The sequence below is a fragment of the Sphaeramia orbicularis genome, chromosome 5 (assembly GCF_902148855.1).
Source record: "Sphaeramia orbicularis chromosome 5, fSphaOr1.1, whole genome shotgun sequence".
In the NCBI taxonomy this organism is placed as follows: domain Eukaryota; kingdom Metazoa; phylum Chordata; class Actinopteri; order Kurtiformes; family Apogonidae; genus Sphaeramia; species Sphaeramia orbicularis.
The window spans coordinates 48,634,078-48,651,697 of NC_043961.1; the positions used below are offsets into that span (position 1 = coordinate 48,634,078).

At 38.0% G+C, this 17,620-nt stretch overlaps 1 protein-coding gene across 1 annotated transcript in view; it reads left to right on the top strand.

Annotated features, from left to right (window-relative positions):
- Positions 1 to 598: 598 nt before the first annotated feature.
- Positions 599 to 17,620, top strand: part of znfx1 (zinc finger, NFX1-type containing 1) — a 21,910-nt gene continuing 4,888 nt past the window's right edge. Inside the window, 16 exon segments of the mRNA XM_030133935.1 lie at positions 599 to 720; positions 1,460 to 1,518; positions 1,611 to 2,146; positions 3,536 to 3,770; positions 3,976 to 4,328; positions 4,460 to 4,639; positions 5,621 to 5,727; positions 9,438 to 9,676; positions 9,826 to 9,957; positions 10,082 to 10,230; positions 10,424 to 10,567; positions 11,465 to 11,585; positions 12,272 to 12,495; positions 13,861 to 14,000; positions 14,507 to 14,639; positions 15,491 to 15,658. Coding sequence (XP_029989795.1) covers positions 1,473 to 1,518; positions 1,611 to 2,146; positions 3,536 to 3,770; positions 3,976 to 4,328; positions 4,460 to 4,639; positions 5,621 to 5,727; positions 9,438 to 9,676; positions 9,826 to 9,957; positions 10,082 to 10,230; positions 10,424 to 10,567; positions 11,465 to 11,585; positions 12,272 to 12,495; positions 13,861 to 14,000; positions 14,507 to 14,639; positions 15,491 to 15,658 — 2,907 coding nt within the window. The 5' untranslated portion in view covers positions 599 to 720; positions 1,460 to 1,472.

Consider the following 17,620-nt stretch of genomic DNA (forward strand, 5'->3'; position numbering starts at 1 on the left):
CCGTTGATTTGTGATAAAGCTGATTCTGAACGAACTCGTCAGTGAGATGAACGTGTTCTAACACAGTTGTAGTCAATGAAATGTCAACACAACCGAACATATTTAACCATTTCATTTTTTTGTAATTTTAGGGGAAGACGGGCTTCCCTTGCAGTTTATGAGAAATCGCCACTGATTCAGACCATAGGTTTCACATAAACAGGCCTTGAAACAAGCTGATTGACCTATACTATATTCAAATATAAAACTGATATTGACAGATTTATTTCATTTATTTCGTTCATGGATGTGTATTTCATCAGCAGACATTCAGTAATCATCAGGTGAACAAACATGTACACACCCATGCTCGAAAACTCATTTATACTCATTAATAACATGGGTAAGCGTAAATCTGTAAAGCCCTTCTTTTTCCACATTTTATCTATTTAAATGTGTTTTTGTGCCCGATCCCCCAGTGTACAGACTTGTCCATTTTAATATGTATGTCAGTGTCATCAACACATTTCGACGGTGACTTAGGTGGATTCTGGTGTTGATTCTGATGAAACGAAATCGAAAATGAACGGAGAGTATTTAAACAGCCACTCCCTCATCAGAACAGTCACTGTTCACTGTCAGCTTCACGGAAACAGACTACTGCAGATTTAACAGATCCGGGGTATCAACAAAACGTTTTATTTTCTGCGTAAAGATTCTCTAGGGCTTCTTTTCAGTCTGGTGAGTCTCTCTCTCTCTCTCTTTTTTTTTTTACTTGGGTTACTTTTTGCGTACATGAGTTTTGCCAAAATATATATAATAAAATATAATTATTAATTAAAAGAGATTGTTTGGCAAAAGATAGTAAGTCTGTACAACAATAGACTTTTCTTAAAGTAGTGTGGAGTAATGTAAAATTATCACTTTGTATGGAAAGTACCTGTGAAGCCTGGAGAAACACTCGATCCTTGATCAGAGAAACCAGTTTTTGTACAGTAGACATGACGTTATGTTCTCACCCGGCTTCCTGAGAAAGGAAACTTACCCCTCCTATGCAGATCCTATGAACATCCAGCAGAGGGCACACAGTAGTCTCAATGGAAGCTGTTAACTGGTGTCTGTCAGCTATTAAAAGATAACATTTATTTTTAAAATTAAGTGAAATACCTAAAAGTACAAGTTATATAAAAGATGCTCTACATTTGACAGTCTATTATATTACAATTGTAAATGAAATTCACTGTGTTCTACAGATATTTTATGTTTTTAAGAGAGAATTACATGCTTTGACTTTTGACAAGAATAGCCAGTAGTTGTTTGGAAATACATTCTATGTGACTTTTAAATGGATTGAAATAAAATGAACACTGTGGAATATTAACTGATGTGGAACATCATGTAATGCTCTCTCTTTAAGGATTACTTTAATTTCTGCAATTATGGTCAGATGTTCATTTTTGTTTTAACATTTACTTTTCAGATGTAATCAGACTATGGAAAGGCTGACCCAAAGAGCACGGAGTGGAGGAGCCTATAATGGTAAATATGCAATGTCAATGGTGATCAAATAGTATAGCATCCACACTTTCATTTTAAAAATCTTATGAGATAAATTATATTTTTCCTCCCAGATACTGGCCAAAATGAGAAAGTCCCTGAATGCGAATGGAGATTACGGCGTAAGGTTGTAGAAAAAGGGGAAAGGAGAGGAGCATACAGTGTTGACAGGAAAGGAGGTGGACGAGGTGAGACAAAATACTATGAGAGAGACAAAAAAGAGGGGAGTGGCGCCAGATCAAAATCAGTTGGCAAAGCTAGGGCACCGAGGCATAGTGGAATGAGCTATAAATCACTAGAGGAACTCTCTAAAAAAGACCCATCAGTCATAGCCATCACTCTGTCCTCTAACCCTGCCCTGCAAACTCTCCTGGATGAGACCACGATGAGAAAGGACCTTGTTGAACTTCTCTGCCTGGTGCTGAGCATGGCCTTCAAATCTCGAGCAGACCGCAGCACCCTGCAGCACCTGGGCAACATCATTAAAGATTCAGGGTTCCTTCGTTACGTCTTACCCCATTACCTTGCAGGCATGGGGTCAGAGGTCAGTCCTGTTCGCATGACACAATATCCACGGCAACTGGAGAACATCCTCACAGTCCTCTCAAAGGTAAATGTAAACAGTGAGCAAAGCACTCGTTTAAAATGCAGCGGTTTCATATACACAGATACAAGGAAGTAGAGAGGACAGTGCAAGTTGAATAGATACAGCACATAACTTACAGATACAAATACAGTATATACAATAAATAAGCACAAACATGGTAAATATGTTGTAGGTCATTCTGTGATCACAAATCTGATTTGCCTTTAAGATTGTATGTGTGATTACTTTTTAGAGTGGGATTTGCAGGTACTTTCTTATTGCACTTAGAAGGTAATTTCAGTATTTACCTCTTCTTTACTAACGCCACAGTTTTTCCAAATGTGCTTAACAGACCCCTCTAGTGGTGGTCCTGGTGCCAGTGCCACTGTGTGCCTCTATTAAATTGCTTAAGGTAAAAGTAGGAAGACCTGCAAAATCTAATGCATAAAACAAAGAGATTTAACATTTTTCCATTATTCCAAAATGTTACAATTATGAAGAGAGAGTAGTCAAGTAAATTAAGTAAGTAGTAGTTTTAATATATAAATATATTTATGCAAAATAACATGAGGGAAATTTCCATTGTGGCCTATGAAAAACCTGATTTCAGGTTCAGAAAGGCTTTATGTGCCTTCACCTTAATTAAATTTTACGAACCAAATGTAGATCATGCTTTAGCCCACTTGAGATTTTTGTGTGTGGAAACAGTTATTAGTTGAAACTAATTACATACATAAAAAATGAGTTATGAAGGGAATATTTTGTGATTAGAAATATACTTAGATAGGCTTTTAACGGTGTATTAAACCATCATCATCATTTACATGTCAAAACAGTTAATTGTTATAATTCATGTCATGTGACAAAGATGAATGATTTCTACATTGAAGCATATGCTAATCATAATTTATGTGTTTACAAAAGACAGAGCTCTGTGTCTAAGACTGTTTTTGTAACAATAGAAACTAACAGAGAGAAAAATAACCGCCTTTGCCCAGCAGAACTGTCGTGAGGTGGCAGTTACGAGATGGTGGTGTGTACATTGTAACTTGTGAAGACATTAGCAGTGGTTCCCAGGCTAGTCAGCAGAAAAAAAGTAACAGAAGGTTGATTCTGTCACAAGTGTACATGATGATAGTAGTCAAAAATGTACCAAATGAACACTCAAATCACTCATTAGCTGTGGGCTAGATGGTACCAAAATGGGGGAAAAAAAATCTGAACTTGCAAAAACGGGATGTTTATACAGGTTTATACTGATTTTTATTTATTTATTATTTTTTGCAAATGTCATTAAAAGGTTTTGGCTGTCAGAGAAGAGTCAAAGAATTTTTAACCCACTTTATGAGACGCTGAAGTATTAAGTTTCAGACTTGCATGTATTTTCACCTTGTCCTCACTATATTCCTTTAGGTGCTCAGCATCTTCCCTGCTAGTTCGGTCATGGCAGTGAGTTTGCTGTTGACGCAGTTCCAAGCCACCATCAACACCCTGAGAGCATTAGGAGTGGACATCCAGCCTGAGGTGGAGGAGAATATGGAGAATCTTCAAGTCCTTGTCAAACACCTCCAAGAGAGATCCAGAGAGGGCACCCTCCGCTCTGACAAGGACACATATTCACTTCTACCTGCAGGTGGAAGTAAACCAGGTAACAGGCTGGTCCAAGTATTCATGTTTTTTTTTGTTTTTTTTTTAATATGTAGTATGGATTCTGATCAGTGCCCAAACCACAAAACTGTAATAGTTTATGTAATAATTTGGGATGTGTTCCTTTTTTTTTTTTTTTTTTTTTTTTTTTTTTACACACTTTTATAAATGAGACAACACTCACACATTCATTAATTTTCACCTAGATGAAGAAGATCAGCAAAACTTCAGGACCATACCCATCTACCCAACTCCAGAGGAGCTTCATCAGACAGACAGGCCCTTCCTTAGACCCAACCTCACCTCTCAGCGCTACACAAACACCCACCTCTACCTTGACACACACTTCCGGCTGCTGAGAGAGGACTTTGTGAAGCCACTCCGGGAGGGAATCCAAGAACTGGTTTTTAACCAAATGAACATCGGAACAACTGATAGCCCTTCAAGATCAAAACGCTTTGACGATGTCAGAATATATCATGACACACAGCTGATGGTGCCCCAATGCACAAACGCTGGCATTGCCTATGTAGTCCAATTTGATGTTCAGCCACTCAAGGTTAGCCACTGAATGGATTAAGATTACTGTTTCATGAATTTTAAGGATTTTTTCACTACACTGATATGCTAAGTTATAACCTGACCATTTGGTTTTTTGTGTGAATTAATATCACTTTCTGGATTCAACAGTTTGTGCGTTGGGAGAACTCCAAGAGGCTGATCTTTGGATCCCTGGTCTGTTTGACTTGTGACAATTTTGACACCTTCTTGTTTGCGACAGTCTCTGATCGAAAACCAAATGATCTGCAGAAAGGACAGGTCCAGATTACTTTTACTGAAGAAAGCAGATTAAAGTTGGCCAGAATTCAGGTGGGAAAGAAAAACAGCTGACAAAAACACCTAAATCTATATTGTTACTAGTACAGATTTAGTACTAGATCTATGTTGTTACAAGTATAGATTTAGTCTTTTTAGATACACCTACTCAATTAAAGATTTCACAGATATGTACTTTGACATACAGGGGTTGGACAAAATAATGGAAACACCTTCACCTCAAGATGATAATGCCCCAATCCATACAGCTAGAATTGTTAAAGAATGGCATGAGGAACATTCTAATGAAGTTGAGCATCTCGTATGGCCAACACAGTCCCCAGACCTCAACATTATTGAGCATTTATGGTCAGTTTTAGAGATTCAAGTAAGACGTCGATTTCCACCGCCATCGTCTCTAAAAGAGTTGGAGGGTATTCTAACTGAAGAATGGCTTAAAATTCCTTTGGAAACAATTCACAAGTTGTATGAATCAATACCTCGGAGAATTGAGGCTGTAATATCCGCAAAAGGCGGACCTACACCATATTAAATTATATTTTGTTGATTTTTTTAAGGTGTTTCCATTATTTTGTCCAACCCCTGTATCTGGAAAAGCTGAGACACTTGAGATATTTACATCCAGGTCACTTTGTCTTATAAATACACTGGACACTATTTGTAAGATGCCTGTGCAGTTAAGGCAGTAAAAGTTTATTTGCAGTAATTAGTAATACCACAAACAGTGTCCTGAAAAATGAAAGCCCTCTTCTAATTAGGATCACTGTTTGCTACTTGAACTTGTCGAAAACAAATTTGATAAAAACTGAAAACTACGACCCTTATCATGGACTCATTTACCTGCTTTCATTTTACCACCATGTGACTGAGAGTGTTAATATGTTCATTGTCATTTATAATTCTCACCCAGGTTTGTAACTGCTGATATATTAGAGAATATATGTATTTTAGATGGTATTTTCACTTCTGAATGCAACAGATGAATATGTAAGACACTTGTATTTGATCCCACAGAAAGATCAGGTGTTCTTGATGGTAGAGACCACTGCATACTTTGAGGCCTATCGGTATGTCCTGGAGGGCCTGCAGGAGCAGGAAGAGGACGACCTGCCCTTTCAAAGGTAGGGTTGTGTGGGTGCACGTATTGTGAAGGGGTTTTATTGTCAAGGTCATTTTTAAAAAATTTTTTTTTATCTCATAGCACATTGTACAAGAGTTCTCTTATCATGCAGGGAGGTAAGATAGGGTAAACCAAGTTCAGTTCCCAGAGTCTTAAGTTAATTATTTCACAATGATGCCCACGAAAATGTTTTCATCCGCGGATGTGTTTGACACTCTTATCTGTATGCTCAGTGCCCTTCACAATTACTTTAAAAGTTGTTTACCATGCTTGAAACTTTGTGTTGGCCATCTGTCCCAGACCTGTTTCATGTGAATTAACTGAAAAAAAAACAAAACAAAACTCTGTTTACTTCAGAATGGCAACATAAGAGTTTTCAAAATCAATTTTCATTTCTATCAGTTTTGTTAATGTTTGACACTTATTTAGAACAGCATTGCCCACCCTAGTTGTGTTTTTTTTCCCTGGACACCATCTTCAGGTTTTCCTGTTGAATCAAGCATTTCCAGCAAGCACCATTCCCCTGCTGTTTTTCCATATCAAACATTAAACATAATGTGAAATTGACTGTATGGGACCATTTACCAAAACATTCTCTTAAAGGTAGGGTAGGAGATCCTTTGAAAAACAGTTTGAGCAAGCTACTTACATTTTCAAAATACACAATTCAGAAGTCCAAACCCCTTTCTTCAGACTTCCCCTCCAGGGTACCAGCCATGCCTCCAGGGTACCAGAATGTGCAGCTTCATTCATTCACCCCACCCCCAACCCCCCTTTCAATTCATTTTCCTCCCGGTCCACGGATCTGTACTTACGTCTGAATTCAAGTCTCCAGGCGTGCCTGTTCATCAGTATATTAGATTAAAAGTTGGATTTTTTACTAGTTATTTTGATACATGTTCTAAGTAATCTCGGGCTAGTAAGAACAGCTGATTGCAGTAAGACTAAAATGAGACTAGCAACCCACTAAAGTTTGCTTTGAACACTGTAATCTGTGCATTTCGCTATTACGTTTGTTGGCAGAACAGCCCCAATTCATACCTAGCTGGCTAACATTACATTTCCTAGTGATTTATGTTAGTGACAAAACATCTTGCTGGGAATCTTTACATCCTAACATAGAAAATATAGCTAGCCGAGCTCTGGCGTTGGCTTCGTTTCCTGTTCAAGTGCTCCAAGCCTCTGAGAACATGTAATTCATGCACGAAGAGGGGTACACGCAGAGGGGGGAGGACAAATGACAGTTGAGTTTGATAGACATATCACCATTCAATCATTTGATGGGCCGGTTAAATTTATTGGATGGTGTTTTTTCAGTCCTGTCCATTCCACAGGTGGCAAAATTTTTTTGCTTTTGTGTTAGAGCATTTAATTAATTGGTTGCAATCAGGGTGTGAAGGGGATTTTAACACTTTTAGTGCCATGGGCCGATTAAATCGGCTTTACGAAAACAACCTGTAAAGTGCCACGGGCCGATCAGATCGGCTTTGGAGAACACGCCATATTTGTGTACAAACAAACCATCCACCCCCATTTCTTTCTCACATTTTGATGACGTTCTTTCTGTGTCCCCCTTTTGAGACCAAGCAGACGGGAATTTGAGGTCACGCGACCGAATAATATTTTTATATCTTTTTAATGTTTCTTATTCTCCGGTGTTTCATCAGAGGGAGCCCTCCATGCCGGGGGGCGGCTGTGGACTCCGGGGGCTGTGGCGCCTTCTCTCACTGGGGTCCGCTCCTTTCTGGTGGGTGGGGGTCCCAGTTGGCCCTCTCCCACTAGTTGGGATGCGGGGCTGTGTTGCTGGTGCCTGGTCGCCGGGGTCGGCGGCTGCCTCCTGGTGCGGATGGCTCCCTGAGACAGCGCCTCCTAAATTGATGTTTTACTTTTACTTGTACATTTTTGTTCTGGTCTACCCGTGCTCAGTCAGTCTTCTTAAGTATGTGTGAGCTTGTGGGTTTGCATGTATATGTGTGTGTGCGCGCGGGTGAGTGGGTGGGGGGCGGTACTGATTTTTAAACTGATATGTAAAGCACTTTGTGCTACAGTTTTTAATGTATGGAAAGTGCTATATAAATAAATATTATTATTATTATTATTATTATGAATTATGCAAATTACGATCAATAATGAATCGGCTGCGTCCGGTGCGTTTTGAATCTAATTAGCAATCGGTCGGATGTTACCGAGCGGTTTCCTGCAGGATTCTTCAAATATTATAAAAACGACGCGAAATACTGAAAAACGGCCAAATTCTGTGGCACTTTTAAGGCTTATTAGCCCCTTAACTGTCTGGCACTTAAAGAGTTAAGCAATATAGAAAAAAATGCTCCAGGAAAACATCTCCAACCCCATCTTTAATAAACTACAATAACAGCGACTATGCTTGGGTACATTTACATGCACAGGAATGTTAAACCCTTATTCCAAATATAACAGTGGTCTAAATTTGACAAGTGCCCTCTAACCAGCATATTCTGAATCAGGCCTTTTTCCGAATTGAAAATTGTTGAGCCAAAGCATGTGGGATATGCTGGTATTATTCCAGTTTTGTGAAGATTCTTTGGACATGCATACAGTGCCTGGGGAATATATTTCTCATTCACAGGTTTTTGCTCCACCTTGTGACACACAAACACACTATTTACAGTCAGCTAGTGTAGAGTCAAAAAATCTTGCTGGTAAAGATGCATGCTTCAGACAGAAGCCCACAGTTCTGGTTGGGAAGAGAAACATATGCACTTTTAAACATTATGACCGAGGAACAGGTTTTTGAATAAGTACAAATATCATAAAGCCAACCTTTTGAAGGCATGAAAGAATGAAACTGTTTTGTAATTGCATGTCTCCCACCAGTGGAAAGTTCAGAAACAACCCTAATTTTAATCGGGTCATGCACAACTACGTGTAGACATGGGTATTTGTGGGATTTTCCTTTCCAGTAGCCATGTAAACAGTTTATTAGAAATTTTGTCTTTTTTAGAATAAAGTTAAAAACTGAAATATTTTATGTATGTAAACATAGTCATGAAAATGTTTCATCCTGACTGTAGTGGCTTTACCTTTAGCCACTACTATGGTGTGGAAGGGTTCAACCTGTTGTATTTTTTGATGTGTGCATGAAGGAATGTCCAGCTGGTTTTCTTTGTCTTTGGATATGCCAATCCATTTATTCACTGATATCAAGTCCAAGTGTTCATTATAGGTCACAATCGTTGTTCCATGTACTTTCTATAAATAAGCAAAATAGGCTCCTTAACATAAAAAACACTGAAAACACCGACCAACTTAATTTACTCTCACGGTCAGACAATCGTTTGGGGCTGTCCTCATGCACACAGCGCCCACCTCACACAGCAGGTATATGTAACCTTGCAACACCCATACCAACACCCATGATCAATTGCATGTGTGGCAATCATCACAGCCACACCCACTAAACAATTATTAAATTAAGGTCAAAATAAAAAAAGAGGAATAAACAAACAAAAATGTATTTTGGCTCCAACACTGACTAGCATCCATAATAGACATCCTTTGTGACATATTTGTCTATCAAAAGCAGCCATAGTTACTGATGCCTTTGTTGAAACACAAGTAAAAATGACGAATTGCACATTGTTTTTATAAAGGCGAAAGACTACTTTGTGAAGTAAGGGTCATGAAACAAAAACAAAATACATCTTACTGCCATTAATAATGTTTCTGCAGGTACATTGTGGAGTGCAATGCAGATATCCAACCTCCAGCTTACCTGCAAAGACAAGACATGTATGACCTGTCACACATTGCTGACCCTGCCCATAAGGACAGCCTCAAACCTTTTCACAGCCTGGATGAACAGGCTTGGCCAAAAATGGAAAAGCTGGGGCTGGATGAGTCTCAGATGAGAGCCTTGAAGCTGGCCCTCACCAAAGAGCTGGCCATTATACAGGGACCTCCTGGCACTGGTAAGACAATGAAAAGGCATTGCTGGAAGGAACACTTCATTTATGGCTGACAGAAGTCTATTTTGTGCATTTGCAAAATGGAAAATCCACGTAAGTGCAAGGTCACTTAATTTATATTATAATAACAGGCAACTTTTTGTTGTTCCCAGGAAAAACCTATGTTGGCCTTAAAATTGCTCAGGCTCTGCTGACTAATGAAGAGCTTTGGACAAATCCAGCTAATAAGTCTCCCATTCTGGTAGTGTGTTACACTAACCATGCCCTGGATCAATTCCTTGAGGGTAGGCAATGATCGTAGTTCATAAAAGTTATACTGGGAGGTATAAAAGCTTTTGCTGTCTGTTGTGAAACGGTAGGTTTAAGACAAATGAAGTTTTTGTTTTATGATATGTCTCTCCATCTAAGGCATCCATAGATTTCTCCCACGGGGCATAGTGAGAGTAGGCGGCCGCAGCAACAGTGAGATCCTGAAGCAGTTCAATCTAAAGGAGCTGACTCACTCAGAGGATTTCAGAGAGACTCTGCCATATCACCTGCGAGACGCCTATAACAATGTGAGCAGATATGAAGAGCAGCTCAACCTATAGTTGAACTTGTGAACTTGTCTCTGACTTTGACTTGTTTTAACATCAGATCAGTCAAAATACACACTTAATGCAATAAGTCTGTAAGACTATTTTTTTCACTTCTTAAACTAAAGTGAGACACATGTCAAATTCTTGTTATTCTCTCCACCCTGTTTTACAGATCTACCGGCAGCTCTGTGATGAGCAAAGGAAACTCGAGCATCAGAGTGTGAAGCTGGAGTGCTCTCTGAAAGGTCCCCTTCGTCAAAATTATCTACAGAAGTACATTTCAGAGACACACTGGGACAGTCTGCATCAACCACCTGTATGTCATACAGAATGGGGAAAAAAGTCATTTTACTGTTCATATTTACTGGTGCTATCTAGAAAGGAAAAGATCTGGGAAACTTATAAGTTTCTCTTTTTATTAGCTTACTGGCTGACAGGCCGTAAGGTATTGTCGTCATGCGGTGTCCGGCGGCGTCTGTCATCTGTTACAAAAATTTCAATCGTCGTCTTCTCCGAAACTACAATTTCGATTGACTTCAAACTTGGTATACAGCTTCTTTATGATGATGTTAACAAAAGTTAGTGAAATTATTTGGATCTGATTCTGGATTTGGTGCAACTTTGAAAAATTTCCTCATTATAAGAGATAGGAAGTGGATCGATGCAGTAACTCAGTAAATATGAATTATATCAAGTGTAAATTTCTACAGTCCGGACCCGATTGGGAGATGACCAAAACATAATGGCCACATGCTGATCAGGATCTTCTTCTGGATCCGGGAACTTGCGGAAAATTTAACATGGGCTCTTATGGGGAAAGAATTTCAGTCGTCTTCTTCTCCCAAACTACAGTTCTGATTGACTTCAAACTTGGTATACAGCTTCTTTATGATGATGTCAACACAAGGTATTGAAATTATTTCGATCTGGATCTGATTCTGGATTTGGTGCCACTTTGAAAAATTTTCCCGTTATATAAGAGATAGGAAGTGGATTGATACAATAAATCAATAAGTATCAATGATACCAAGTTGGAATTTGAATTTTTTTACAGATCTGATCGGAATATGAAAAAAACATGGGCTATTTCTGTAATATAATAAATACACATAACTGGGTGATAATAAATGGCATTTGGATACATTTCCCAAAGCTTTTAATTTGGTTGGTAAGCTACAGGGCCATTGGTCCTATTTTTTTTTATTTCTTATAGGGGGAAGATGGATTTGAGGTTTGCCAGGAGAGGAAGAAATCCAGTCTGATGATAGACTGGTTGGGTCTAGGTTCCACTGTTTTCCTACAGAGGGAGACAGAGTACAGACCTAGAAATGAAGGTATGGTTTTTACTGTGGTTTTCACAAGAGGATTTAAATATTGGCCTATTGTCTTTCAGAGCATGTCCTTTTTTAACAATTAAATACAAATATGAGCAGCCCACTAATCACAGATAATTCAGTGGACAGTGATGACAGGGAACATCTAAAATTAACTGAATGAATACCACAGGGATATTTGTACAAAGACATTAACATTTTCCTCAGTATACATGTATATTAGAGATATTTTAGGAACACACCATTTACACAATGGAACAAAAAACTAGGCACAGTAAATTCATTTTGCATGGCAAGCAGCCTCACAGCCTCTGTAGCTCTATTTAAAGCTTCTGTACATAATCTGAAAAATCATTGAGTTTCCAATAGGGCAAAATTGTGATGAAATTCTTGAATCCCAGCAAGTCCCAGAGCAGGATTTTTCAAGGAAACACTAATAAAACAAACAACTGACATCATAGCTGATCCATTAACAATGCCTTAACATCGTTATGAGCTTAACCTACCACTTAGGTTGGAAATTTTCCTACATGTTCATGAAAAATATAGATGAAGATGTTTATCCTCCCACATCCCCCAGCCTCAATACATATCTTTCAACATGTCCTTCATGGGATGACCCCTGTTTTTGTGTGTATGAACACGCTGTATAAGATTTGATACTGATTCTGACTGCAATGTTGTAGAAGAGGCAGCAGAGGAACCCATGGAGGAAGACCTCATCGAAATTGCAGAGGAGGCCGATCTGATCCAGGCAGAGCGGATTATTGAAGACTACACTGAACCCAGAGGTGGACGAGATGGCAGATGGAAAGCGGACGATGGAGTGGAGGCTGTTAAAGCTGTGGAAAAAATGATGCTGGCAATGAATCTGGACGAAGTGGAAATACAGGCTGAGGAAGGATGGGAGGTACAATTAAGATGTTCCATGTGGAGATTTTAATGACTTTAACATTTAACAAGTTTAACATTTTGCGCAAAGTTCATTCAATCAGATGATCTAATTGAGCACAGTATCATTTGAATTTATGGCTGATTGGTCTGAGGGGGGTCAATGTTGATGCATGCAGTATATCTACAGGCCAACAGAATCATTTTAATTCATCTGAGTGATTATTATCGCTCAGTTGTGAAGCATGACAAGCTCCAAAATATTTATTTGTACTTTACATAGACTTAAACATGTGATGCATAGTTGATACATTTTTAAAATTATTACTATTGACTATACACATACAGCCCTAAGTATGAAAAGCTTTGGATGGCATAAAGAACAAAAAAAAAATATTTTCTTTGACCTGTGTTTTATCATAGACAGTATGAACACAGTACATTTTATGGTTTGTTGGGGTGACTTCATTTGATTTGTTTATAGAAAGTGTATGAATCACATCTGCCACTAGATGTAAAGTGTGAATATAATAGACTCAACAGGGTCAAGCACTCAAATATCCTTAAAATAAATTACATCTTACCATACAAAAACAATTGTGGAATTTAACTCACCTTGGGTGTTCCTGAAACCAATTCCTGAGTGTACAATGTCAGTCTCAGTGGCTCTTGCTGAATGTATGGTCCTGTCACTGAGCATCCCATAATTATATAGTTACAACATTGGTGGAATTTTGTAATTTCAGTTGCACAATTATTATATTTTTTTTTCCCTGTATATAAAGCATCTATATCCTTTCATATGACTTAAAAAATATACTGAAAAAAACAAAAAGGCTACAATGAACTCATAGGTAAAACAGTCTTTCTGAAAGAATCTCAATTTGTTTGCATTTCTTGGCATGTTACTACCACCAACTGTTGATGAGTGGGATTGCAGAAATCTTTGGCAGATGTTTGTCATCATGTTACTGGCTTGCGCAACACTTCCTTCCTCATGAGATACTAATAGAAGAGGCACACATAAAATTCTCCAGGCTAACTTCAGAGCAGACCAGGAAATTAGACAGATTAATGTGGAGTTTTTGGCTACTAGGGCTTTATTAAGTAATGTTTTTAACAGTAGGCACTATTTTTACATAAAAGAGTATAAAACAATACACTCTCTGGTAATACTGTAGCATGGACTAAATTTACAGAAGGTTCACACATAAAAATTACATTTATGCATAATAATACGCATGTATTTTGGTGAAGAACATAACTCATGAACTTAATGTAATAACAATCTGTCGGACACCAAATAGGGCTGATTTTAAGAAGAAAACAGGTATTGCACATCTGAAGTTCAAAGTTTAATCTGTTGTGTATCTGTTGTGATCAGATACAGCGGAATCAGAAGAAAAAGATAATGAACAAAATCAGGAAAGAGCTGGCAAAGAGTTCAACTATGACAGAGCAAGAAGAAAGGCTCATATTTGATATTTGGACCCTTAGTCAGCCTGACAGATGGAGACTCTATCGGTATGTATGTGTTATTTTATTCACAGACTGCTTCTTTTTTAACCTCAACTGCATGTCACATGACTTTGCCCAGTGATTTTCTTACAATTTTCGTTTCATTTTCTTCCCTCTTCTTCTTCACTCCATCTCATTCCCCAAGTATTCTCAGCCTAGTCGAAGTAGTCTATTCCCAGTGTGTATAATTAAGTCAACTAATCACCAAGAAAATGTATCCCAGAGGATCTTCTCACCTCACAGAGCCAAGATGTAAATCCAAACTTCTAGGAGTTTGAGAATTGGACAACAAGGACTCATATTTACATTGTCCTAATTATCATTTCAACCAACAAATGATAATTTGATAATGATAATTTTCTTTCAGACTGATAATACACAACAATACAATAAAATAACAGTCTGCAATTGTATTTTTTCTATTTAACCATGTGTATAGTTCATTCAGAAAGTCTTTAGGTTTTCATATAATAATTACATTTGCACATAATTAACTTGCTTTGTGTCTGCAGATTGTGGGTGGCTCGCTACAGATTAGACCTTCGCACTAAAGCTATGAAGTCTGAACAGGATTACCAGATAACGGCCGACCGATTAGCTGAAGTAAAACGTCACCAGAACCTCTGTCTTCTTAAGGAAGCAACGGTACAGTATTTAAAACAGTAATGAATGAAAGAATAGTTTTCAATGGTCCAACATAAAATCAGAAAAAAATGATTCAGATTGTTTTTGGCAAATTGACTCAGATTGAATCAGATTGACTCGGCATACTGTAGAAAAGAGCCATTACATCCCACTGAAATAGTTTAAAACATATTCTGACATACTGATTGAACAGTTTTCTGTTTTTTTTTTAATACTTCATTTTAACTTTAGCTTTCATACTGATAAAATCCAGATAATTGAAGTTCATGACCACAAATGAATTGAAACCAGTGGCTTTTCACAAAAACTTTGTGAATTTGAAAGTGTGTGTGTGTGGGTAACTGTGTGCTGTTTTAAGGAGATATTCCAATTCTTAACCTGGATTCTGCGTACTGAAATATTTGTCCAAAGTTGATAATTCAATAGCATGTTGATCTAATATGCAATGTTGAGAAACTAAGAAGGATATAAACTTTTTCTGTCCTTAGACTCAATATTTACTTTTCTCAGTTATTGTGCCTGATCCCATGTATGCCCTCAGAATGGACTGTCCACCAATTTGTTGTTTTATCTATATTTAACTGAAAATTGTCTTTCCCAGAAAATAAAATCAGGCTTGTCACACTTTAAGCTTTGGTCTTCAAAGACAATCCATAAACACTCAGCTGTTAGATTCTGTTTGAAGTTTTTTATAAACTGTGTGTCCCCACATAACTATAATGTAATCAAATGTTGATGTATAATAAGCTATGTTACTTGTAATGATAGCAAAAAAGCTGTTAAAATTGGCAATCAACTCTTTCATGAAAACAGTAAAGGTAATGCACTAATTCAGCACATAACCTGTCCAGGTCATTGGCATGACAACAACAGGAGCAGCCAAGTATCGCCAGATTCTGCAGGAGGTGCGTCCCACCCTGGTCATTGTAGAAGAGGCTGCAGAGGTTCTGGAGGCCCACACCATCACAACACTGAGCAAGGCATGCCAGCACCTCATCCTCATTGGAGACCACCAGCAGGTAAGCGCTGATACGAGGAGTACAGAAATCAGCTAAAAAATGCAGAAAAGAAGTCGTGACAAACCTGATTACAATGCCACTTTAGTCTCCTGCCTCTCATGCATGAAAGGGTTAATGAGAAATTATGAGAGCCTTAATCAAGATTTTTTTCCTGAGTATTTTTATTCCTCTAAGCATTAAAAAAGTAATGCATTTGGAAAAAAAAATGAACCTATTGTTCATGGAGTTGCAAAAATGTCCATTCAGCTGGACACCATGCATTTAATTTTTGAAGCAAAGAAACATTTACTGACATACTGTCTGAAAACTATATAAAAAAAAAAAAAAATTAGAGCAGCTAATCTGATATTTTCTCACATTTTAACATACTCTAATACTAAGTCATTACTTACTTCATGGAGATAATATGCACAAAACAAAACAAAACTGTTAATTATAGTCTAATAACAATACCAAGCAATTGCTTTTCAACTCAAACATGAGTGCAGAACAGCTTTATCAAGAACAGCAAAATTACAGTAATGGTATGAATTGCAGTGTATGGGATGGTGCATAAGTGGCACCGTGTTGGCTGATAAGGAACTGAAACAACAAAATCCATGAATGTGCAAGAGAACAGTTGTAGAACAGCTGTCCACCGTAGTGACCAGTATGCATGAAAGGCTTAAATAGTGTTTATTGGTGGTTGTCAAACCAGCTTAGAGGAGCATCAGTGCCACCAAGTGGACTGGAGTCACTCCCCTCAGTCTCATTTTCTCTGCGAAATGGAAGTGCAACACCTAGTGATGAAATCCAGAGTTGGTTGGATATTTGGTTTTATATCAAACTGTTTTGACAAATTTTCCTCCATCCCATCCCTATTGATCATCCTATTTACACGACTAGGGAAAAGCGCCCATGTGAAAGACGGTGTATTTGTATGGATGTAACTATGCATGTGTGTGTTGCCTTGGGGGGAAATGGATGCTGGTCAGAAAAAAAGATAAAAAATGTCCTATGCCACCTGCTCTTACAAGTTTGTCAGACGGAGAAGAGAAGACATGAGGAGTGATAAGCTGGACATCAGTAGCAGACTATTAAAGAGACTTGTCAGGGCCTGCCAAGGACATATGGCCAGACAGCCTGTTTACCAATCTGTAGTAAGGGATCACAACTACACACAGTTCTATCAGACATATTATTCTGTCTCAGTCTCGGTGACTTCTCTCTACTTTTTTTTCTTGTTTTCTTGCATTCCAATATTCTTGGTGTACCTTGTTTATGCACAAATTTATTCATGTTTTTGGCTATACAAATAAACCCAACTTCCTTCATACAGCTATACAGAAAGTTCAGTTCTGAATTTAAAATAGAGTTTGACTTGAAAATTGCTTTTGTTGTAAGTTGAGCTTGGAAATCAATGGCTATTTTTTATTTCAAGTATATCAGAGTTCTATAAAACTCATTTACCACAGCAACTGGGTCTCCCAGTAGTATTTAATACAGCAACAACTTGTCTGAAATCCAAATAAAACAATTTGTATTAAGGTATCTTCAATTTGTATAAATTTTAGCTATTACGACATTGGTGTACTACAGGTTTGGTTTTAAAAAAAAATGGAAATACAAACCCAGTAGCCTGTTAATGGTCTGTCTGTCTGGTTCATGGCTTTGTAGACATTTAATAATGCCTGATTCAGCAATGTGAACATGTGTTTAAGACCGCTGTTTTTGTAGAAGCCAGACTCGAATCTGTGCATGTAATGGAGGTGGACGGATCACACTTTTAGAGTAAAATAAGCTTTGGCATTGTTGTGCTGTTCATTAATCACACGTTTGGTGTTGAATTGAGCAGAGCACAATGCTTCACATTTCTGCGAGAATTTGTCTCGACTCCCCCACACCCCTCCCACATACATGCACAATCACACTCTGTCCTCTAGCTAAATTAGGTTTGCACACACACACATCCACAGTATATAG